The sequence below is a fragment of the Salmo trutta genome, chromosome 38, assembly GCF_901001165.1.
Source record: "Salmo trutta chromosome 38, fSalTru1.1, whole genome shotgun sequence".
NCBI classification, from domain to species: Eukaryota; Metazoa; Chordata; class Actinopteri; order Salmoniformes; family Salmonidae; genus Salmo; species Salmo trutta.
This window is the reverse complement of record NC_042994.1, coordinates 33,154,934-33,180,548: the sequence shown is the minus strand read 5'-3', so window position 1 is coordinate 33,180,548 and position 25,615 is coordinate 33,154,934. Positions and strand designations below refer to the sequence as shown.

The window sequence follows — 25,615 nt, the reverse complement described above, 5'->3', positions numbered from 1 at the left end:
ACACCATGTAGGAGCAGTATAGACCTAGTCTGTTCATTATATACATCTACATGATGTATTGTTACACCATGTAGGAGCAGTATAGACCTAGTCTGTTCATTATATACATCTACATGATGTATTGTTACACCATGTAGGAGCAGTATAGACCTACAGTAGCTGGCTACTTATTTATATGTTGTTTGACTGAATTAAACTGCCTTAAATGTGCTGTAATAAACATTTTTTTATTCGCACTAATCAACCAACACATTCCTGTCTTTGTATGTCTCAATATAATAGTATTATTTAATTAAATCCATGTAAAATAATCTTTGTCTGAAAATAAAATGTGATCCTCAACTGCGTTTCCCTCCAGTCAGCAGACGGCGATGTGCGTCTTTCAGGCGATGCTGCAGCGTGACGTATAATCTAGTGGACGGTTCTTCATAAACAGCTCGTCAACCACCTCGGTAGCTTGCTAGCCAACATAGCCGAAAGATTCAAGCTATTTATACGCTTTCGGTCTATATTATCTACTGTGTTTTAGACACACTTCTGTCGTATCTACTTGTTAACCTATTTAATTTAATATTACGTTATTATTTATTAGTCAGATATAGTAGCTGGCTGGTTAAGTTAGCACTAGCCTAGACGCTAATGATAGCTAGCTAGCTAACATCCCCGAACATGAGCTCCCTAAACTACTCCCCTCTTGTTAAAGAAGAGGTCTGCTGGACGGAGAAAGAGGGTCTGTGGCTGAACATTGTCGTGAAAGAGGAGAAGGAAGAGGAGGATGTTACAGTAAAACAAGAAGTAGAGGGTGAGGCTGTTACCGTGAAAGAAGAGGAGAAAGACGTTTCAGTGAAAGAAGAGGAAGACGCGTTCAGAGTGAAAGAGGAGGAGGATGTTACAGTTAAAGAAGAGGAGAAAGAGAAAGAGGAGGATGCAGTTTTTGGAGTGAAAGAGGAGGAGGAGGAGATGACTGTCACATTGGAAGATGAAGAGGAGATAGGAGATCTGATTAACACCAGTAAGTACCGCCTTCAATTAGTTTTTAACTTTGGATATTCGGAGTTGGCTCGTCAATACCTCTTCAACGGAGGGTCCTGGGATGATAACTGATATGTCTAGAATCAGACGACGTAGAGAACAAGCTACCCCTTGTTTTCTCCGTTCCGTTTCCAAAAAGTGACTTAACATATATATTTGAGAAGGGTCTTATCTGCTGACCGCAGACTGGGGGGCACGGCATGTAGTGATTTTAATGTAGTGATGTTTTACTACACACCGTGACCCCCAATAGAGCCATGTGTGAGTTGGGTTGGCTACACCAAAGATTATGGATATACTGACAAGATGTTTCTCTGCCCTAACAAGGGGAGTCGTTGTCCACAAAGCGGCAGTGTGGGTTGTCTATCTCCCGCCTATCCTGTCTTTGGATTGGTGGATACATCTTATTATTGTAATCTATTGTTTATATTCTATGAGGGTTGTTGACGTCAACCGCCTGTATTCAATGAAGAGAGATGCTAAGCTACTAGCATGAATATGCATAGCGATCTGGAGACAACTCCTATAGTGTTTTATCAAAGTTGTCGGTATGTCACGTGTCCACAAAACAACTTAATCATTACGAAACTTCTGTTGGATCAAGTAAACCTCATGTAGCAAATAAGCCATTCATTTTGTTGTTGACCAATGGATACAACCTACTGTAACCTACTGGCATGACCTAGAGTTACAACCTACTGTAGCCTACTGGCATGACCTAGAGAGTTACAACCTACTGTAGCCTACTAGCATGACCTAGAGAGTTACAACCTACTGTAGCCTACTGGCATGACCTAGAGAGATACAACCTACTGTAGCCTACTGACATGACCTAGAGCGTTACAACCTACTGTAGCCTACTGGCATGACCTAGAGATTTACAACCTACTGTACCTACTGGCATGACCTAGAGAGTTACAACCTACTGTAACCTACTGGCATGACCTAGAGAGTTACAACCTACTGTAACCTACTGGCATGACCTAGAGAGTTACAACCTACTGTAGCCTACTTGCATGGCCTAGAGAGATACAACCTACTGTAGCCTACTGGCATGACCTAGAGAGATACAACCTACTGTAGCCTACTGGCATGACCTAGAGAGATAAAACCTACTGTAGTCTACTGGCATGACCTAGAGAGATACAACCTACTGTAACCTACTGGCATGACCTAGAGAGATAAAACCACTTGGATACAACCTACTGTAACCTACTGGCATGACCTAGAGAGTTACAACCTACTGTAACCTACTGGCATGACCTAGAGAGTTACAACCTACTGTAGCCTACTGGCATGACCTAGAGAGTTACAACCTACTGTAGTCTACTGGCATGACCTAGAGAGATACAACCTACTGTAACCTACTGGCATGACCTAGAGAGATACAACCTGCTGTAGTCTACTGGTATGACCTAGAGCGTTACAACCTACTGTAGCCTACTGGCATGACCAAGAGAGATACAACCTACTGTAGCCTACTGGCATGACCTAGAGAGTTACAACCTACTGTAGCCTACTGGCATGACCTAGAGAGTTACAACCTACTGTAACCTACTGGCATGACCTAGAGTTACAACCTACTGTAGCCTACTGGCATGACCTAGAGAAATATATACAAGCGTTTCTAAACTTTTTTTCTCTCACTTTTATGGGGTATTGTGATGTCATTATGAGTTATTGTCTGAAAATTGATCATTGAAAAAAATGTTTCCATTTTATAATAACCAAATGTGTAAAAAGGGAAGGGGTCTGAATGCATGTATGTTGTATGTTCTAGGGCAGATTTTTTTTTAAATAGTATTTTCTTTCTACCAATTGGTTGGTTGAAATGTTATGACGTGTATTTCTTCATATAGACACACCCCATGTGTTTAATAAAATCAACGGTATGTGCAGAACTTCAACTGAACTGATGCTTCAAGCGTTTGATTAAATAATTAACACACACAAATGACTTGAGGAAGCCAGAGATCAATATAACCAGAAGAAAATAACCAATTCGCCACCTGCTGCTGGCCTTCGTAAATTATGACGTTATGCTCCTGAAGTTTCCAGTAAAATCGGCAAACTTTTTCCATTTCCATTTGAAGTGCCAATTTATCTGACCATTTCTACCGATCTGCGTGCCAGTTATGAACGAGTTACAACACCTGTTTGGCTCCACCACTTCCTGGGTCGGTGAAGTGAGGTATTAAATTTAAGAATTAAATCATTTAAGGAATATATCCGAGTCTCACGCTCATCACCTGTGGAATGCGGGACTTCCAGCGAGGTGTGGGTTTAATAGTATGTTGTACCTAGTTTCCCTCCTTCAGGGAACAGTAGTTATAGTCATAACGTGTGGGTTTAATAGTATGTTGTACCTAGTTTCCCTCCTTCAAGGAACTGTAATTATAGTCATAACATGTGGATTTAATAATATGTTGTACCTAGTTTCCCTCCTTCAGGGAACAGTAGTTATAGTCATAACGTTAAGCTTATTAAATGATGAACTTCAACTTAAATACTGAATCTTGCTGTCGGACAGTTTTTTGTATTCAGATCTCTGAAATGCTCTCTAACTACGTAACATTTATTGTCTCCTTATGTTAAGCTGGGAAAACAGTTTTCATAGGCACAGAAATCCTAAATCATTTCAGAGTTTGCTAAATCCAATGGTTCTAACCAAGAGTCACCTTAACTTTATTGACACCCAAATGGATACTGTCATTAATGCGGTTCTTAAATAATTACACATAATTCTTAATACTGTAGCTGTTTAGTTACAGTCACATGTTCAACTATCATCAGCTGATCCAGGAAATCATTTTCTGCATGCCAGTCAAATGTTCTTCTTCATTCATTACTCTGGTAAAGACAGTTATGCCGTGCTCCACGTTGGATCCAACATCCCTAACAAATTGATGTTTATAATGTGTTATTGTCTACTTCATTTACAGTAGGGTCTCGTTAGTCTGTTTGGACACAGAGATACTTAGCTCATAATGTGTAGAGAACTGTTCCTTGATGGAAAGGCTATTGTACAACACACAGAGCTATTTTCCTTTATTCAGGACATTTAGAATGACAACACATTACAGAGTAGCCTAGTGGGATTATTCACAAAATTATCTGGTGATCAGGTTATGAAATGTCATGACAAAGACATTTTAGTTTCCATGTTTCACCTGAAATATTTAATGATTTATAGTCCTAGGTCTATGTTGTTGTTAGGTGAAGTTATGGGTCCTACAGTAGGTCTATGTTATTGTTAGGTGAGATTATAGACCATTTTGGCATACACTTAGAGGACAAAACCTCATTGTCAGGCTGATGGAAAACTAGCCAATGAGCATTTTACTGGTTGAAGTCGTTATTAAATGTAAAGTAGTACATTTTCGACAATAACACAAACATTATATTAAATCAGGACATTCAAACGAGCCTTACAATTATAATCCAAAATTGTGTCAAATGATAATTGATTAATCATAATCAACCTCATAATCAACCTGGAAATGGAGGCTATTTTTGCTGTCAGCCTATGAGAACTCCCCTGAGTTTTCCCCCATGGTGGTGAATTAGTGAATAGACACAGACCTTAATGTAAGTTTCCTTGAGTAGCACTCCTGATTTTGTGCTGTAATATTCAGAATACATTGTGAAAACGAATCTTTGCTCACCATTTTTTAAATATATTTTTTTTTGCACCCTTTTTTTCTCCCCAATTGGTACTTAGTCTTGTCTCATCGCTGCAACTCCCATACGGACTCTGGAGAGGCGAAGGTCGAGAGCCATGCGTCCTCCGAATCACAACCCAACCTAGCCGCACTGCTCCTTGACACAATGCCCATCCAACCCGGAAGCCAGCATCACCAATGTGTCGGAGGTAACACCGTACACCTGGCGTTCTGGTCAGTGTGCACTGCGCCCCGCCACAGGAGTCGCTAGTGCGCGATGAGACAAGGATATCCCTGCCGGCCAAACCCTCCCCTAACCCGGACAACACTGGGCCAATTGTGCGTCGCCCCAAGGGCCTCCCAGTCTCAGTCGGCTGCAACAGAGCTTGGACTCGAATCCAGAATCTCTAGTGGCACAGCTTAGGCCACTTGCTCACCATTTTTGCTCCAGGCAGATATAGTACATCCATAACTAGCGGTTTCTGCATTAGCAGGGAGGAGTTTCTACAACCAAATTGCGTGTGCATCGCCCTTGTCGCAATTTTAGGAAACACAGAAAGGTGCCTATATTTGAGAACAATAGTTGCCTGCACACTGCTTAGGATTTCAACACCTTTTACTTATTTCTAGTTACCACTAATGTGAAAACAAGACTAAATATGACTATTGTTGCTCACTTGACTGTCTTAAGACAATTATCAAGTAATTTTAACATACTGTTGTACAGTATCATGGCTACGCTGTTGGTAACCTTTTTCAGTGGATTTCTGCTGTTATTGGCCTTTCACCATCTGTCTGACTTGTTCACACAGGAGAGAGACGTGATTATCGTGGATCCTCTGGGGAGCCTCAACATCATGATGCTAACGAGGCAGAGAAGAGTCTGTCCAGATCCCATCACCTCAAGAAACACCAGCAGAGACCCACAGGGAAGAAATCTGTCTGCTGCTCTGACTGTGGGAAACATTGCAAATCTTCAACAGAACTTAAAATACACCAGCGAACACACACAGGAGAGAAATCTCACCACTGTTTTGATTGTGGGAAGAGTTACTTAAGATTAAAATCACTAAAAGTACACCTGAGAATTCACACTGGAGAGAAACCTTACAGCTGTGATCAATGTGGGAAGAGTTTTACTACATCTAGCTATCTGATTATACACCAGAGGACACATACAGGAGAGAAACCTTATAGCTGCACTCAATGTGGGAAGAGTTTTACTCAGTCAAGCAACCTGTTATCACACCAGAGGACACACACAGGAGAGAAATCTTTTAGTTGTAATCAATGTGGGAAGAGTTTTATTACATCTAGAGAACTGACTGCACACCAGAGAACACACACAGGAGAGAAACCTTATAGCTGTGATCAATGTGGGAAGAGTTATATTACATCTAGCCATCTGACTAGACACCAGCGAGTACACACAGGAGAGAAACCATTCCACTGTTCAGATTGTGGAAAAAGATTCTCAACTTCACATAATTTTAAGATGCACCAGAGAACACACACAGGAGAGAAATCCTATAGCTGTGATCAATGTGGGAAGAGTTTTGCTCAGTCAAGCAACCTGATATCACACCAGAGAACACACACAGGAGAGAAACCATATAGCTGTGATGAATGTGGGAAGAGTTTTTCTCATTCATCCAGCCGGATAGGACACCAGAGAACACACACAAGAGAGAAATCTTATAGCTGTGATCAATGTGGGAAGAGTTTTACTCAGTCAAGCTCCCTGAAATCCCACCGTAAACTACACACAGGAGAGAAACCTTATAGCTGTGATCAATGTGGGAAGAGATACTCTGATAAAAGATCTCTGATCAAACATCAGAAAATACATGGATGAGTTGTTTCATGATATCAATGAATTAATGTCACAATGTAGAATGTTTAAACATTGTAGAAGGAGTATTTTAATGATGTCACAATGTAGAACCCTAAACGTTTGTCCCCTGTTCTATTGATTTCAACATGATATGGATATTAGCCTCAGGGGCAAAATCCAGGCTCTGAATTGGATGAGTTAATATTTATGTGATTTAACAAAAAGTGACTAACAAAAGAGTTGTGTTACACTTACCACGTTGGTGACCCACTTGAATCAAAATGCAACACTTCAAAATGTAGCTAGCTGCTTTCTACAAATTGTCCTCTAACCAGGGATGTACACATTATTCCCAGATCCCGTGTGGTTTTTGAGCTGTTAGTTTTAACAGGACGTGCAACTTCATCTCCTTCCTCTCGGCACAATTGATTTCAACATGATATCGATGAGTTATGACAAATAAGTGTTGTGTTCCTTTGTTTAGCGACCCCTTCATTTAAATGTATCACTCCAAAATGTAGCTGACTATCTTCTGCAGGTTGTCCTCTAACCAGTGAGGTAAAAGATATCTCCCATTTCCATGTGTTTTTTAGTTGTGTTAGTTTCAACATCCCGTATAACCTGATTTCCCCCCTAATCGATATCAGTGATTTATTGCTACTTGTCAAAACAACAGCGTTTCTGGTGCTTGTGCAGTTTATAAGATGCTTGTTTAAAAAATACAAGTAATATGATTATTGTGGCAGATGTTTGTGTATATAGTACATTTTATGTTTAGGATTTCAATTTATCACAAACTGTTTCTGCATATTGGTTATTGATTTGGACACGTTGAAAATAAGACTATGCCCGAAGTACAATATAAGTTTGGTTTTAGTTGAAAGTGAAAGTAAAACATTTTTTTATTAACATTTATTGCTTCACCTCATATTTCAAAACATTCAGCCTGACAAAAGATACACTTTTTATTATTCCATGCCTCACCATTAAGTGAATTATTTTCAATACTATTAACAAAGGGGTGTACATTTGATATTGATATTTCATATTTACAATTCATGTAACATTTAGTAATCATAATTAAAAAAATATTGAAAATATTTGTCTTATGGGGGAAGGTGTTACAGGCTTTGGTTTTTCCATTTATGTTTTGAGGTTGGACATATAGCTCGTTAGCACGTCTTGCTCGTTAGCGCGTCTAGCTCGTTAGCACGTCTAGCTCGTTAGCACGTCTAGCTCGTTAGCACGTCTAGCTCGTTAGCACGTCTAGCTCGTTAGCACGTAGGACGCACTGATTGGTGTCACCTCGTTAGTCAGTATGTGTTACACCTGTGCTGGCTTGTCCATCTCGTTAGTGGGAAGGTGTTTCACCTGAGCTGGTCCAGGTTCTATTTAAGAGTGTCTGGCCCAGTGCTCCAGTTGTCTTGATACATGTGGAGAGTCAACACCTTTAGTTGCGCCACCTTTTTGGTTTGCTTCCTGTCTTTAAGTTTGGTGTGGGTTTTTCTTTTGTTTTCCTCTTCTTGGGCAGATTTAGTGGGTCTCATGGTGGGTGTCTTTTAGGTCCCAGTTGTTGTTACTAGTCAACTTCCAGTGGACACCCCCATAGTCTTTCAGAGCCCCTCCTAAACCCCCAACATCTTTGTTAGTCCCCTTTTCTATTTAAGTGACATGTTTGGTTTTCTTGCTGGGGAACGTAACAAACAATGTAGTAAAACAAGCTTCTATTTTGGGTTGGATATTGCATCCAATTGTTAATATTTTATCAATGGATTTTCCTTAGAATGCTCATTACTCTTTCAGTTGTTAATCTTCTGTTTTATCTTCTGTTTTGTGGTAAATATTTGTTTATTTTCATTTTTTAATTGTTTTTTCCTGTGAAGCCATTGTGTTGCATCCATGTCTGAAATGTGCTATATAAATAAAGTTTGATTTGAACATATTGTAAAACAAATGAACCCAACAGACTTGCCTGACCTTGACCGACCAATCAAGACTCATGTCTTTAGACTTGCTAAACCAATGAACAAATATGTGCAAAAGCAACACGTATCTTGGTCCATCTTAGTATGAAAAACAATGAAACAAACAAATGGATCAAACAGATCAATCCCACTTTTCCAGCCTGCTGAAGGCGTGGTGGAGTGGTAAACACCACCCCCGGCTCTACCAGGGGCTTGAGGTGGTCTCCCACAGCTCTGTTTATGTCATGTTCTGTGGCCTTGCTGTTCCTTTTCTTGACTACCCCTGCAACACAGAAACACATTTAGTCATATTATAAAAAACACTCAAAGTAATGGATATGGAGCATCTACAGGCTCAGTTACACCTGGTACCTAAATGTGATTTCTGTCATCCGATCACTCCAAACTGCATTAGGTTCAGATCTACCAGGATGGGCCTTTGACATAGTCTGGATGCAGTCAGGCCACCGAATATGCATAAGCAACGTAAAGAGATGGGGTGAATAAGTGGGGAAAAATACATTCTACTCAAATTACCTTCACAATATCAAAGAACAAATGTGTGTGCCTGAGGGGAAATGAACTTTCATACAGCCAGAAAGGGTGAGAAATTACACCAATATCAGTGGACAATTTGCACTAATGTAAATAAACATAGATGATGGAACATATTCCCTTTTGCTGACGTGATGAACTGCTAAGGGGACATAAATATTTACCATCTAAACCATGTGTGACCTCTCACCTCTCTGGCTGTAGAAGTGTTCTTCCTAACCAGTCCCTCAACAGCTCTCTGACTGAGCTCCACCCTCACTGGGTCTTCAGAGGAGAGGAAGGCTGAGGAGGGATGGAAGGATGAATGGATCAGTCAGTCAATAAAGTGTAGAGCTACTATTTTAGTAGTTCATTAAAGTAAATAACGCTTTATGACTGCTGAATACCAACTATCAATCACTTAGATAATGTATTTTCAGGTAGAGATACGTCTCTAGCCCGTTGAAGATTACATTTAAAATGGTTAAGGTTAGGGTTTAGGGTAGGGATGTCCCAAGGATCCCAGATAGCATTGACCATTGTGCATTCTTCTGTCTCTTTTACATAGCAGGTGATGGGTTCTGACTTCTGAACTTGAAAATATGAAATATCCTTATTATGTGAAATTGAATGAAACAATAATGTATGTTGATGCTAATATGATGTACAATGTTCCATGATGTTTCTATATGATAACAATAGAGTAATATATTTAATATGATGTACAATATTCCATGATATTTCTATATGATAACAATAGAGTAATATATTTAATATGATGTACAATATTCCATGATGTTTCTATATGATAACAATAGAGTAATATATTTAATATGATGTATAATATTCCATGATGTTTCTATATGATAACAATAGCCTAATATATTTAATATGATGTACAATATTCCATTATGTTTCTATATGATAACAATAGCGTAATATATTTAATATGATGTACAATATTCCATTATGTTTCTATATGATAACAATAGCCTAATATATTTAATATGATGTACAATATTCCATGATGTTTCTATATGATAACAATAGCGTAAAATATTTCAGTTCACCGTCTCACCTCATACTGTATTGGAGCAGCAGCAGCTGACTGCCCAGTTCAACATCAGTTCACAGTCTCACCTCATACTGTATTGGAGCAGCAGCAGCTGACTGCCCGGTTCAACATCAGTTCACCGTCTCACCTCATACTGTATTGGAGCAGCAGCAGCTGACTGCCCAGTTCAACATCAATTCACCTTCTCACCTCATACTGTATTGGAGCAGCAGCAGCTGACTTGATCGTTGATGCTAATCATCATGTTTGAATCTGAGAGTAAATAGAGCCGACTACACTCTAAAAATTAAGGGTTCAACTGGAGTTGTTCTCAGATCCCCTAAGAACCGTAGGGTTCTTGGTCAATGAAAAACAGCCCCAAAAGGTTCTTCAAAGAACTTGTTAGAAGGTGGGTTCATTGAGGAACCTCCGTTGTTGCTGGACTTCTTCCGGGAACTTCGCAATTACAACTGAAAACGATGGTGACAAGTTTGGATGCGACAACCTCTTGAGGATATCCTACCATAGGGGGCGCCACAGCGCATTTTGGAAAAAATTCGTTCCCATTTTCAACGGCCTACTAATCAAACTCAGAAGCTAGGACATGCATATACTTATTTTATATGGATAGAAAACACCCTAAAGTTTCTAAAACTGTTTGAATGGTGTCTGTGAGTATAACAGAACTCATATGGCAGTCAAAACCCCGAGAGCGATGGAAACCGGAAGTGGGATTCTGAATTGTGGACTCGACTTCACAGCCTTGCCTGTAATTCACAACGTGAAAAATCGATCATTGAGCACTTTCTAGTGCTTCCACTAGATGTCCCCAGTCTTTACAAAGTGTTTTGAAGCTTCTGCGGTGGAAACTCAGTGAAGGAGACGATGTGGCAATTGGTCACAGTAGGAGGGCCATCAGCATTGTGACGTCGGCGGCCGTGTCTACCCCCACCTTTGGAAACGTTTTGAAACACAATGAAATCGTCCCACTCGAATCTTATTGGCTCTCTTGTTGAAACAGGCCCTGAAGATTAATGTTATACAACGTTTGACATGTTTGAACGAACCTAAAGGAGGGAAAAAAGTTATTTTTCGTAAGCCAAGTCCCGCGCCCGGATCAACATTTGGATACAGCCTTCACACGCGCTAACAACAGCAAGCTAATGGAACATAAAGGATGGACTTTTTCGACCGAAAATACATTTGTCGTGGACCTGGGATTCCTGGAAGTGCTTTCTGATGAAGACAACTAAAGGTGAGGGATTATTGACAATATTATACAAGATCAGATGTGATTTGCGATTGTTCCAAGATGGCGCCGAGCTAGGCTTTCTTGCTCATTTTCTGAGTATCGCATCCCCTTTTATCTCAAAGTGTGATTACCCAGTAAAGTTAATTTAAAATCTGTTATGACGGGTGTTTTCAAGAGATATTCATCTATAAATCTTAGATTGACAATATAAAATAAAAAAATCGTTTTCGAATAGTAATTTATGAAATTGTAGCACTGTTTCCCGGGACGCATTTCATGGGAAAATAGTTAGTCAACGTCAGGTGCCGATGTAAAATGCTGTTTTTATATAGAAATATGACCTTTATTGAACAAAAGAATGCATGCTGTGTGTAACATGATGTCCTAGGTGTGTCATCTGATGAAGTTTGTAAAAGGTTAGTGCTGCATTTAGCTGTTTTTTGGTTATATGTGATGCATGTGCTTGGTCGGAAAATTCAAATGATGCTACTTTTACCATGTACTCCTCTAACATAATCTAATGTTGTGCTTTTCCTGTAAAACTTTTTTGAAATCGGACGACGAGGGTCGATTCAAGAGAGGTGTATCTATAAAACGATATGAGACAGTCCTATATTTGAAAAAAAATAAATATTGAATTTCGTTATGCTAATGTCGCTAGGAGTTTTTCGCTGGAAAATGATCCCGCTAACGGGATGAGACGCTCAAGATTATTAAAAAGGTTAAGTTGGGTTGATGTTTGGCTCTGAATATGTCTCGAAATCATTTATTATAATAATATAACATACTAATAATGAATAACGAAGACAATGATGGTTTTCTGTGAATAGCTTCCATAACGTTACTATAGTTAATGAACGTAAATATTAGAAAGCCGGGTTTGACCGTCGGCGTTGTATGAGCTACAGTACAGTACCGTTAGCTAGCTAGTTAACGTTATGTCCTAACTAGGCACAACTAGGTTTGGATTATTTCCTCAACTATATTCTTTCCCATATATTGTATATCGTTTCCATAAAGCCAACATGGCTTTACACTCATTAACTTAAGTTTCCAATCTACAGCAGTTCTCACTTTTGTGATAATGAACTAGCTAACGTTAGCTTCGTTAACTAACTATCTTACTAACTAACTAACTAATTAACTTTGATGGGGAGAACATACACGCCCTCGTGGACGTCTCCATGGGACTTGGGGCTCTACTACGGCTGTATTCTTTAATTTTCCCTTAAATTTCCCAAAAATATCAGATAAACAGTTATGTTGTTAAGTTACTGTGTTCTGGGGATCAGAGAAGTTGGGGTGAAGTTACCAGGGCTGGTCATAAAGATGGCAAACTTCCTAACATAACTAAGTGGATACGATATACACACTGAAGCTGAAACATCTGTATTTAGCATCAAGTCTACAACGTTGTTAGTTTACCTGTGATTCATTTTTAATGTATGTTTTTATTGTACATCTTTTTTTAATTTAAATGTCATGAAAAGCACTATACAAAGTAAATGTATTATTTTGGTCTCATATGTCTGCAGAAATGTTGCAATTTTATAATGTGTTTTGTTTGGTAAATGGTTTTGTAAATATTAATTCACATGTGTGGTGCCACTAAATAAACAATGAATTATTTAAATCAATATTGTGAATATTATTATTATTATTATTAAAATATGTTTTTATAATGGAGGGAGGGTGGACAGGGAGTTAAAAAAATGAACCCCAAAATGTTCCTCGGAGAACTTATAGGGGTTCCCCACTGTTTCAATTTGAAGAACCCCTAAAGGATACTCCAGGAACCTTTACTTTTTAGTGTGTATATTGATAAAAGCACCTTGTCCGAGAGACATTTACATAGTTAAACACAGCCCAATTTGGGATGACTATTTTAGGGCGAAATAGCGGCCACAACAGACAGACCTGATATCGACCATAATTCACCGTCCTTGGACGTCACGTGCTGAGTGGGTGTGACCAAAGTTATTCTATTTAGCTACAAATGTTCTACATTTTTACACTATAATAAATGTTTCTGATGTCACATCGCCCGTTTTCAAAGGGTCGTTGGTTTTTAGGGGCAGTCGCTTTTTAGCTTTTTGTCTGAAAGTATTTTCTCAACTGCGATACCAACTCCAGTCAGCAGATGGCGATGTGCGTCGTTCAGGTGATTCTGCCACTGTGAGTATAATCTAGTGGACGGGACGCTTCTTCAACGTCAACAGCTAGTCAGCCACCTTGGTTCACTCTAACTTTATGGAAAAGGTTTATTCAATAAATCTAGCAACTCCCCTCATACTGGGAAGAACCCCCCCGCCCTTAGGGTAAAAGAAAATCCAATAAGCGTTTTATAGTTTCATCCTTAGAGTAACTTAACCTAAAGTGGACACACTCCCATCAGTTTCTGAGACAACTGCCCAGACTTTGTAGACTGTTTAATAATGCTTAAACCTCATCTTTATCAAATTATCCATTAAAGATACCAACTTAAAACCTACGTTTGTCTACATATGGGTTGTTTAGATTGTATCTAATTATATTCCCAGTATTACTTTATCAAATCTCTAGTAATCGATTATACACACATACAATTCATCATATTTTCATATATTCACAGAATCCATATAAAACGTAAGAAATTCTCAGGTACTCACGACAACCATTCCATTTGCTTTTTCAAGGACTTTCCACAGCTACGAAGCAGCTCTCCAAACATACTCCCAGCGGAACCAAAAAAATATGTTTGTTTCCCAGACAATGACCGGATCGTCAACGGTTCTCTAACCTCCCAGAGACCACGGCAAAATCAAGCCTCCCAGGAACTATATACCTTCCGCTGCTTTCTAAACTATCATCCCGCTCTCAATACCACCCCGTGATATTCTATGATGGGCAGTGAAGGAATGAAACCCCAAGATAACGTTATAATAAAGCTTATTATCCACATGTAAATCATCTGATTAAGCATATTTCTATATGAGGAAATATAGATCTCTGTGAGGAACTATAGATCTCTGTGAGGAACTATAAATAAAATCAAATCAAATGTATTTATATAGCCCTTCTTACATCAGCTGATATCTCATAGTGCTGTACAGAAACCCAGCCTAAAACCCCAAACAGCAAGCAATGCAGGTGTAGAAGCACGGTGGCTAGGAAAAACTCCCTAGAAAGGCCAAAACCTAGGAAGAAACCTAGAGAGGAACCAGGCTATGAGTGGTGGCCAGTCCTCTTCTGGCTGTGCCGGGTGGAGATTATAACAGCACATGGCCTAGATGTTCAAATGTTCATAAATGACCAGCATGGTCAAATAATAATAATCATAGTAGTTGTCGAGGGTGCAACACAAGAGTAAGTGTCAGTTGGCTTTTTCATAGCCGATCTTTGAGAGTATCTCTACCGCTCCTGCTGTCTCTAGAGAGTTGAAAACAGCAGGTCTGGGACAGGTAGCACGTCCGGTGAATAGGTCAGGGTTCCAGCAGGTCTGGGGCAGCAGGTCTGGGACAGGTAGCACGTCCGGTGAACAGGTTAGGATTCCATAGCTGCAGGGAGAACAGTTGGAACTGGAGCAGCAGCACGGCCAGGTGAACTGGGGACAGCAAGGAGTCATCAAGCAAGGTAGTCCTGAGGCATGGTCCTAGGGCTCAGGTCCTCCGAGAGAGAGAAAGAAAGAAAGAAAGAAAGAGAGAATAAGAGAGAGCATATTTAAATTCACACAGGACACCGGAAAAGACAAGAGAAATACTCCAGATGTGACAGACTGACCCTAGCCCCCCGACACATAAACTACTGCAGCATAAATACTGGAGGCTGAGACAGGAGGGGTCAGGAGACACTGTGGCCCTATCCGATGAAACCCCCGGACAGGGCCAAACAGGTAGGATATAACCCCACCCACTTTGCCAAAGCACAGCCTCCACACCACTGGAGGGATATCTCCAACCACCAACATACCATCCCGGGACAAGGCCGAGTATAGCCCACAAAGATCTCCGCCACGGCACAGCCCAAGGGGGGGCACCAACCCAGACAAGAAGACCACGTCAGTGACTCAACCCACTCAAGTGACGTACCCTTCCCAGGGACGGCATGGAAGAACACCAGTAAGCCAGTGACTCAGCCCCCGTAATAGGGGTAGAGGCAGAGAATCACAGTGGAAAGAGGGGAAACCGGCCAGGCAGAGACAGCAAGGGCGGTTCGTTGCTCCAGCCTTTCCGTTCACCTTCACACCCCTGGGCCAGACTACACTTAATCATAGGACCTACTGAAGAGATATGTCTTCAGTAAAGACTTAAAGGTTGAGACTGAGTCTGCGTCTCTCACATGGGTAGGCAGACCATTCCATAAAAATGGAGCTCTATAGGAGAAAGCCCTGCCTCCAGCTGTTTGCTTAGAAATTCTAGGAACAATTAGGAGGCCCGCGTCTTGTGACCGTAGCATACGTGTAGGTATGTACGGCAGGACCAAATCGGAAAGATAGGTAGGAGCAAGCCCATGCAATGCTTTGTAGGTTAGCAGTAAAACCTTGAAATCAGCCTTTGCCTTAACAGGAAGCCAGGAGGCTAGCACTGGAGTAATATGATCAAATTCTTTGGTACTAGTCAGGATTCTAGCAGCCGTATTTAGCACTAACTGAAGTTTATTTAGTGCTTTATCCGGGTAGCCGGAAAGTAGAGCATTGCAGTAGTCCAACCTAGAAGTAACAAAGGCATGGATAAATTTTTCTGCATCATTTTTGGACAGAAAGTTTCATATTTTTCCAATGTTGCGTAGATGGAAAAAAGCTGTTCTTGAAACAGTCTTGATATGTTCTTCAAAAGAGAGATCAGGGTCCAGAGTAACGCCGAGGTCCTTCACAGTTTTATTTGAGACGACTGTACAACCATCCAGATTAACCATCCAGATGAACTATAGATATCTGTGAGGAACTATAGATCTCTATGAGGAACTATAGATCTCTATGAGGAACTATAGATCTCTATGAGGAAATATAGATCTCTATGAGGAACTATAGATCTCTGTGAGGAACTATAGATCTCTGTGAGGAACTATAGATCTCAATGAGGAACTATAGATCTCTATGAGGAACTATAGATCTCTATGAGGAACTATAGATCTCTGTGAGGAACTATAGATCTCTGTGAGGAACTATAGATCTCAATGAGGAACTATAGATCTATCTCCATGAGGAACTATAGATCTCTGTGAGGAACTATAGATCTCTAGGAGGAACTATAGATCTCTGTGAGGAACTATAGATCTATCTCTACGAGGAGCTCCGTAGGCAAGCGGAGCTGTGAGGTGAACGGCACCCCCGTACCTTCAGGCTCTGATCAGTCCCTACACCCAAAGAAGGGCACTGCATTCATCCACCTCTGGCCTGCTCGCCTCCCTACCTCTGCGGAAGCACAGTTCCCGCTCAGCCCAGTCAAAACTGTTCGCTGCTCTGGCACCCCAATGGTGGAACAAGCTCCCTCACGACGCCAGGACAACAGAGTCAATCACCACCTTCCGGAGACACCTGAAACCCCACCTCTTTAAGGAATACCTGGGATAGGATTAAGTAATCCTTCTAACCCACCCTCCCCCCAAAAAAGATATAGATGTACTATTGTAAAGTGGTTGTTCCACTGGATATCATAAGGTGAATGCACCAATTTGTAAGTCGCTCTGGATAAGAGTGTCTGCTAAATGACGTAAATGTAAAATGTAAAACATATATTTCATTTGATATTTTATAAACATACACATACAAATTACAACATCATACAAACATTAACTACATCACACCTGCCCAGACCCACTAGAACACACCTCCATCTCCATTAACTACATCACACCTGCCCAGACCCACTAGAACACACCTCCATCTCCATTAACTACATCACACCTGCCCAGACCCACTAGAACACACCTCCATCTCCATTAACTACATCACACCTGTTCAGACCCACTGGAACACACCTCCATCTCCATTAACTACATCACACCTGTCCAGACCCACTAGAACACACCTCCATCTCCATTAACTACATCACACCTGCCCAGACCCACTAGAACACACCTCCATCTCCATTAACTACATCACACCTGCCCAGACCCACTAGAACACACCTCCATCTCCATTAACTACATCACACCTGTCCAGACCCACTAGAACACACCTCCATCTCCATTAACTACATCACACCTGCCCAGACCCACTAGAACACACCTCCATCTCCATTAACTACATCACACCTGTCCAGACCCACTAGAACACACCTCCATCTCCATTAACTACATCACACCTGTCCAGACCCACTAGAACACACCTCCATCTCCATTAACTACATCACACCTGTCCAGACCCACTAGAACACACCTCCATCTCCATTAACTACATCACACCTGCCCAGACCCACTAGAACACACCTCCATCTCCATTAACTACATCACACCTGCCCAGACCCACTAGAACACACCTCCATCTCCATTAACTACATCACACCTGCCCAGACCCACTAGAACACACCTCCATCTTCATTAACTACATCACACCTGCCCAGACCCACTAGAACACACCTCCATCTCCATTAACTACATCACACCTGTCCAGACCCACTAGAACACACCTCCATCTCCATTAACTACATCACACCCTGCCCAGACCCACTAGAACACACCTCCATCTCCATTATCTACATCACACCTGTCCAGACCCACTAGAACACACCTCCATCTCCATTAACTACATCACACCTGTCCAGACCCACTAGAACACACCTCCATCTCCATTAACTACATCACACCTGTCCAGACCCACTAGAACACACCTCCATCTCCATTAACTACATCACACCTGTCCAGACCCACTGGAACACACCTCCATCTCCATTAACTACATCACACCTGTCCAGACCCACTAGAACACACCTCCATCTCCATTAACTACATCACACCTGTCCAGACCCACTAGAACACACCTCCATCTCCATTAACTACATCACACCTGCCCAGACCCACTAGAACACACCTCCATCTCCATTAACTACATCACACCTGCCCAGACCCACTGGAACACACCTCCATCTCCATTAACTACATCACACCTGTCCAGACCCACTAGAACACACCTCCATCTCCATTAACTACATCACACCTGTCCAGACCCACTAGAACACACCTCCATCTCCATTAACTACATCACACCTGTCCAGACCCAGTAGAACACACCTCCATCTCCATTAACTACATCACACCTGCCCAGACCCACTAGAACACACCCCCATCTCCATTAACTACATCACACCTGTCCAGACCCACTAGAACACACCTCCATCTCCATTAACTACATCACACCTGCCCAGACCCACTAGAACACACCTCCATCTCCATTAACTACATCACACCTGTCCAGACCCAGTAGAACACACCTCCATCTCCATTAACTACATCACACCTGCCCAGACCCACTAGAACACACCCCCATCTCCATTAACTACATCACACCTGTCCAGACCCACTAGAACACACCTCCATCTCCATTAACTACATCACACCTGCCCAGACCCACTAGAACACACCTCCATCTCCATTAACTACATCACACCTGCCCAGACCCACTAGAACACACCCCCATCTCCATTAACTACATCACACCTGCCCAGACCCACTAGAACACACCCCCATCTCCATTAACTACATCACACCTGTCCAGACCCACTAGAACACACCTCCATCTCCATTAACTACATCACACCTGCCCAGACCCACTAGAACACACCCCCATCTCCATTAACTACATCACACCTGCCCAGACCCACTAGAACACACCCCCATCTCCATTAACTACATCACACCTGTCCAGACCCACTAGAACACACCTCCATCTCCATTAACTACATCACACCTGCCCAGACCGACTAGAACACACCTCCATCTCCATTATCTACATCACACCTGTCCAGACCCACTAGAACACACCTCCATCTCCATTAACTACATCACACCTGTCCAGACCCACTAGAACACACCTCCATCTCCATTAACTACATCACACCTGTCCAGACCCACTAGAACACACCTCCATCTCCATTAACTACATCACACCTGCCCAGACCCAGTAGAACACACCTCCATCTCCATTAACTACATCACACCTGCCCAGACCCACTAGAACACACCCCCATCTCCATTATCTACATCACACCTGCCCAGACCCACTAGAACACACCCCATCTCCATTAACTACATCATTCTCCGCCACATGGCCTCAAACTGCACCATTTTATTTCTCTCCGTCTCCCAGCACTTTACATTTTTAGATAATAAAGCATTTGACCTTTCTATTGATTTAACAACAGAGGATTGGTTGATTTTCAGTATACCTATAACTTTACACATGTACTGTGCTGGAATTATCCATCTACACCATTTACACATGTGCTGCACTAGAAATTGTAAGTAAATTGTAAAATACATATCACGAAAACAGCTGAATGTTGTCAAGCTATAGATAATAGAGCTCTGCTCAGCCTATAAACATGACATTATCTATTATTATAGAGCTCTGCTCAGCCTATAAATATGACATTATCTATTATTATAGAGCTCTGCTCAGCCTAAAGACATGACATTATCTATTATTATAGAGCTCTGATCAGCCTATAAACATGACATTATCTATTATTATAGAGCTCTGCTCAGCCTAAAGACATGACATTATCTATTATTATAGAGCTCTGATCAGCCTATAAACATGACATTATCTATTATTATAGAGCTCTGCTCAGACTATAAACATCAGATTATCTATTATTATAGAGCTGTGCTCAGCCTTTGAACATGACATTATCTATTATTATTAGATTTTACAAATGCTATTAGATTGCTGGGTGTGGGGATAGGAGTTTTATATATACAGTGCCTTCAAAAAGTATTCACACCCCTTGACTTGTCCCAGATTTTGTTGTGTTACAGCCTGAATTTAAAATGGATTCAATACCCCATAATGTCAAAGTGGAATTTATGTTTTTGGAAATGTTTACAAATTTATTTTAAAGCCTAAATAAGTTCAGGAGTAAAGATTTTGCTTAACAAGTCACATAATAAGTTGCATGGACTCACTCTGTGTGCAATAATAGTGTTTAACATGATATTTGAATGAATACCTCATCTCTGTTCCCCACACATACAATTATCTGTAATGTCCCTCAGTTGAGCAGTGAATTTCAAACACAGATTCAACCACAAAAACCAGGGAGGTTTTCCAATGCCTCGCGAAGAAAGGCACCTATTGGTGAATATCCCTCTGAGCATGGTGAAGTTATTAATGACACTTTAGATGGTGTATCAATACACCCAGTCACTACAAAGATACAGGCGTCCTTCCTATCTCAGTTGCTGGAGAGGAAGGAAACCGCTCAGAGATTTCACCATATGGCCAATGGTGACTTTAAAATAGTTACAGTGTTTAATGGTTGTGATATGAGAACTGCGGATGGATCAACAACCTTGTAGTTACTCCACAATACTAACCTAAATGACAGAGTGAAAGAAGGAAGCATTCCCAGTCAGAGGACCTGAAATCACATGAGAGAATAGAGAGGCTGTTGGCACTAAAGTAACACTGCAATAGAATGTGGCAAAGAAATGAACTTAATATCCTGAATACAAAGCGTTATGTTTAGGGCAAATCCAACACATCACTGAGTACCACTCTTCATATTTTCAAGCATGGTGGTGGCTGCATCATGCTATGGGTATGCTTGTCATAGGTGTCACTAGAGGCATAACTACAGTCCCTGGTTCTAATCCAGGCTGTATCACAACCGGCTGTGATCGGAAGTCCCATAGGGGCGTCGCACAATTGGCCCAGCGTCATCCAAGTTAGGGGAGGGTTTGGCCGGTTGGGAAGTCCTTGTCCCATTGCGCTCTAGTGACTCCTTGTGGCAGTTAGCATGCACGCTGACTTCCGTCGCCAGCTGGATGGTGTTTCCTCTAACATTGGTGTGGCTGGCTTCCGGGTAAATGAGCAGTGTGTCAAGATGTGCAGTGCGGCTTGGCAGGGTCGTGTTTTGGAGGACACATGGCACTCCCCCGAGTCCGTAGGGGAGTTGCAATTGGATATCACGAAATTGGTGAGAAAACGGGGTAAAAGAACCCCAAAAAATATGTAATACACTGGTACTGAAATTAGATTTTTCGATGACCTGGCAGATGTGTAAAACCATGTAAACACCTGAAAGACTTCGGTCATTTGCCTGGACATCCTAAGAAGCACACAGAGACCTGCATTTTGAAGTCGCTTTAATAATACTTGTGAAAACTGACTTCAGGTGATTGAGGGATCTAGTCTAGATTAAACATCATAGTAAGTTTTATCATGTGGAGGTTTCATTCAGGTCTCTGTTTAATTAATGAAATAATCTGTTTGTCTTTGTCAGGAGAGAGAACAGACTCTCCTTCTGACAGCAGGAAGAGTCCTTCAGAGGAACCAGACCCTGAGACGTTCAAACCAGCAGGACGACATCACTGCTCCCTGTGTGGAAAGAGTTTTACTCAGTTAGGGAGCCTGAGAACACATAAGAGAATACACACCGGAGAGAAGCCTTACCACTGCTCCTTGTGCGGAAAGAGTTGTAGGTGGTTAGGGAGCGTGGAAATGCATGAGAGGACACACACAGGAGAAAAGCCTTTCCAATGTTCCCATTGTGGAAAGAGTTGTACCCAGTTAGGGAGCCTGAAGGAGCACGAGAGGAAACACACAGGAGAAAAGCCTTACCAATGTTCCCATTGTGGAAAGAATTTTGCCCAGTTAGGAAACCCAAACCAGCATGAGAGGACACACACAGGAAAAAAGACGTACCACTGCTCCCACTGTGGAAAGAGATTTACCCGGTTAAGGTACATGAAAGAGCATGAAAGAATACATACACATACACAGGAGGAGAAGACATACCACTGCTCTCATTGTGGAAAGACATTTTCCCAGTCAGAGGACCTGAAAACACATGAGAGAATAGAGAGGCTGTGTTCTGACTTGTGTTTTTGACTGAGAATGTGTGTTTTTGTTTGGGCTGTCAGACTAGAGTTCAAACAGGGAAATGGTTCCAATCGTTTTTCCACCATTCATTTTTCCCATAGGGCTGTGTTTTGTTTAGGTTCACCCTGATAGGACAAGGTGACTGAGGACACACAGTGTTTAGTGATTTTATTGTAAAATTTTTAAAATTGTATAACTGCCTTTGTTTTGCTGGACCCCATGAAGAGTAGCTGCTGCCTTGGCAGGAACTAATGGGTATCCATAATAAACACCAGGAAGAGTAGCTGCTGCATTGGCAGGAACTAATGGGGATCCATAATAAACCCCAGGAAGAGTAGCTGCTGCCTTGGCAGAAACTAATGGGGATCCATAATAAATACAAATACTTGTATTAATATATTTGTTTCTCTTCATTCACGGATTCAGTTTGGCCGGGTGACCAGCTGTAGGAAGAGTATTCCATTAAGTATGATGGAGGCCACTGTGTTCTTTGGGGCCTTCAATGCTGCAGAAATGTTTTGGTTCCCTTCCCCAGATCTGTGCCTCGAACACAATCCTGTCTCAGAGCGCTATGGACAATTCCTTTGACCTCATGGCTTGGTTACCTGTGGGACTTTATATAGACAGGTGTGTGCCTTTCCAAATCATGTCCAATCAATTGAATTTACCACAGGTAGACTCCAATCAAGTTGTAGAAACATCTCAAGGATGATCAATGGAATCAGGATGCATCTGAGCTCAATTTCGAGTCTCATTGTAAAGGGTCTGAATACCTAAGTTAATAAATATGCAAAAATGTAAAAATAAAATACAAAAATTAAAATTACAAATGTTTTTGGTTTGTCATTATGTGGTATTGTGTGTAGATTGATGAGGGAAAAAATCTTCCATTTTAAATTAAGGAATAAGGCTGTAATGTAACAAAATGTGGAAAAAGTGAAGGGGTCTGAATACATTACGAATGCGCTGTATATCCCTGGTAGACTTTCTACCACTGGTAGAGTTTTCTACCGCTGGCAGAGTTTTCTACCGCTGGCAGAGTTTTCTACCGCTGGCAGGTTTGTACACATTCATGTGATACGTGGTATAGAAAAGTTCAATCTTAGGAGAGTACATGGGAGGCACTATACTGTGTGTCTGCAGGTGTCTATCTGGTCAAAACCACTGATACAGGTGCCCCTCCACGCTATGGTGGGATGGATCATGTCTACAGAGATACCTAGAGTCAAATACTTAGATTTGTGTGTATTGGGTATATGTTGTGAAATTGTTAGATATTACTTGTTAGATATTACTGCACTGTCGGAGCTAGAAACACAAGCATTTCACAACACCCGCAATAATATCTGCTAAACATGTGTATGTGACCAATAAAATGTGATTCGATTTTGATTTGAAATAAACGTCCTATTTATCAAAGGTGCTTTTGGCTGGGGTCAAAATAACTCCAAAGGATTTGAATTTGTTATAAGTCCATTTTGATGCAGAAACCCTAAACCATGAATGATATGTATTAAAAACAAGTTGACTGACAAAGTCATGAAGAATTGAATAAACCACATTTTGGCTATGATAAAAGATATGCCTCTGGGGTCAAAATGATCCATGTCAGAAGTATGGTTCAATGCAAATGTGTAGTGGGTGTAAAGTTTGTTTTAAATTCTCACTCATTAAACACGAATCAATCAACACATGCTTCTCTTTGAACGACTTAATATAATATTAACATTTTATGAAATAAACGAAAAATAAGCGTTTGGTTCCTCAACTGCGTTGCCCTCCAGTCAGCAGATGGCGATGTGCGTCTTTTAGGTTCAGGCGATGCTGCCAGTGTGACGTATAATCTAGTGGACGGACGCTCCTTCAACAACAACAGCTAGTCAGACACCTCGGTAGCTTTCTAGCAAACATAGCTACGACATTCACGCTCTTTACACTGGTTTGGTGTATAGTAGGCGCTGTGTATTAAACACACTTCTGTTGTATGTACTTGTTGGCCCATTTAATTATATATTTACGTTGTTTGTCAGCTAGCTGGTTTGCTAAGTTAGCTTAGAAGTAGGCTAGTCGCTAATGCTAGCTAGCTAACATCTCCGACTATGAGTTCACTAAGTTACTCTCCTCCTGTTAAAGAAGAGGAGGTCTGCTGGACGGAGAAAGAAACTCTAGTGAAAGAGGAGGAGGAAGAGAAAGATGTTACAATACAACAACAAGTAGAGGGTGAGGCTGTTACAGTGAAAGAAGAGGAAGACGTGTTCAGAGTGAAAGAGGAGGAGGATGTTACAGTAAAAGAAGAGGAGGCTGCAGTTTTTGGAGTGAAAGAGGAGGTGGGGGAGATGACTATCACATTGAAAGAGGAGAAGGAGGAAGAAGAGGAGGTTGGAGATCTGTTTAACACCAGTAAGTACCGTCTCTGCAGTCGTTGAACCAATATGCAGTAAAGGGGTTCTACACTTTAATGTTGTTCTGTAGGAATGGCTGAAGCTTCACTGTAACGTGTAGAACATCAAGAGTGGACCATCAACAAAACGTTAACAATTGATCAAATGCATCCAATGACAATGCCTGAAATACTGTAGTCCTCAATATCTCCTATTAGATTAGCCCAATATGTTCTCTTAAAGGGGCAATCAGTAGTTGTTACATCCATTTTGGGACTTATACATTAATGATATGTACCCATTGTTTCTTGAAGAAATCACTTATAAAGGCCTCATGGGTTTAGTTCAACTGTCGTACCCCATCAGAACCCAAAATATAAGCTTTTTATTTTTACTCCAATGTTTGTCAGTAAATATAAACAAACACTGGATATCCTCAAAACATGGTTAAAACTATAATGTTGATATCATGGATGGTTGCATTTCTCCAGCCCCATCCCTCAGCTTTTTACCGAAACGGGCAGGGAGTACGCTTTGTTATTGTTTCTACTGCTGATTGCTGCCCCTGTTACTCCTCAAGATCCAAGGACTGCATGTTATTTTCAGAGGTAGACTGGCTCTGGCAGACCAAATAGTCAAATAATCCATCTAAATGTGACTGGTTGATAGGGGAAACCTCCATGCTCATTATAGAAAATGTAATTAGGGGGAAACTATTTAGTAAACTGAAATAAAATGACAAACCTGTTTGAAAAATGAAAACTATTCCAAAACTATCTTTGACTCAAACTAAAATAGCCTAAAATAATAACCAGCATGAATTATGTTCAGTTTGAATAATTTATATCTTAACTTTGGCAAAAATAGAATTGGGTTTTAAAT

At 41.1% G+C, this 25,615-nt stretch overlaps 1 protein-coding gene across 1 annotated transcript in view; it reads left to right on the top strand.

Moving 5' to 3' along the window:
- LOC115178612 (zinc finger protein 239-like) overlaps nt 1–22,361 on the top strand; it is a 31,444-nt gene extending 9,083 nt beyond the window's left edge. Inside the window, exon 3 of the mRNA XM_029739867.1 lies at nt 21,768–22,361. Within this exon, the coding sequence (XP_029595727.1) occupies nt 21,768–22,361 (594 nt within the window). The remainder of the gene's footprint in view (nt 1–21,767) is intronic.
- Nucleotides 22,362–25,615: the final 3,254 nt, after the last annotated feature.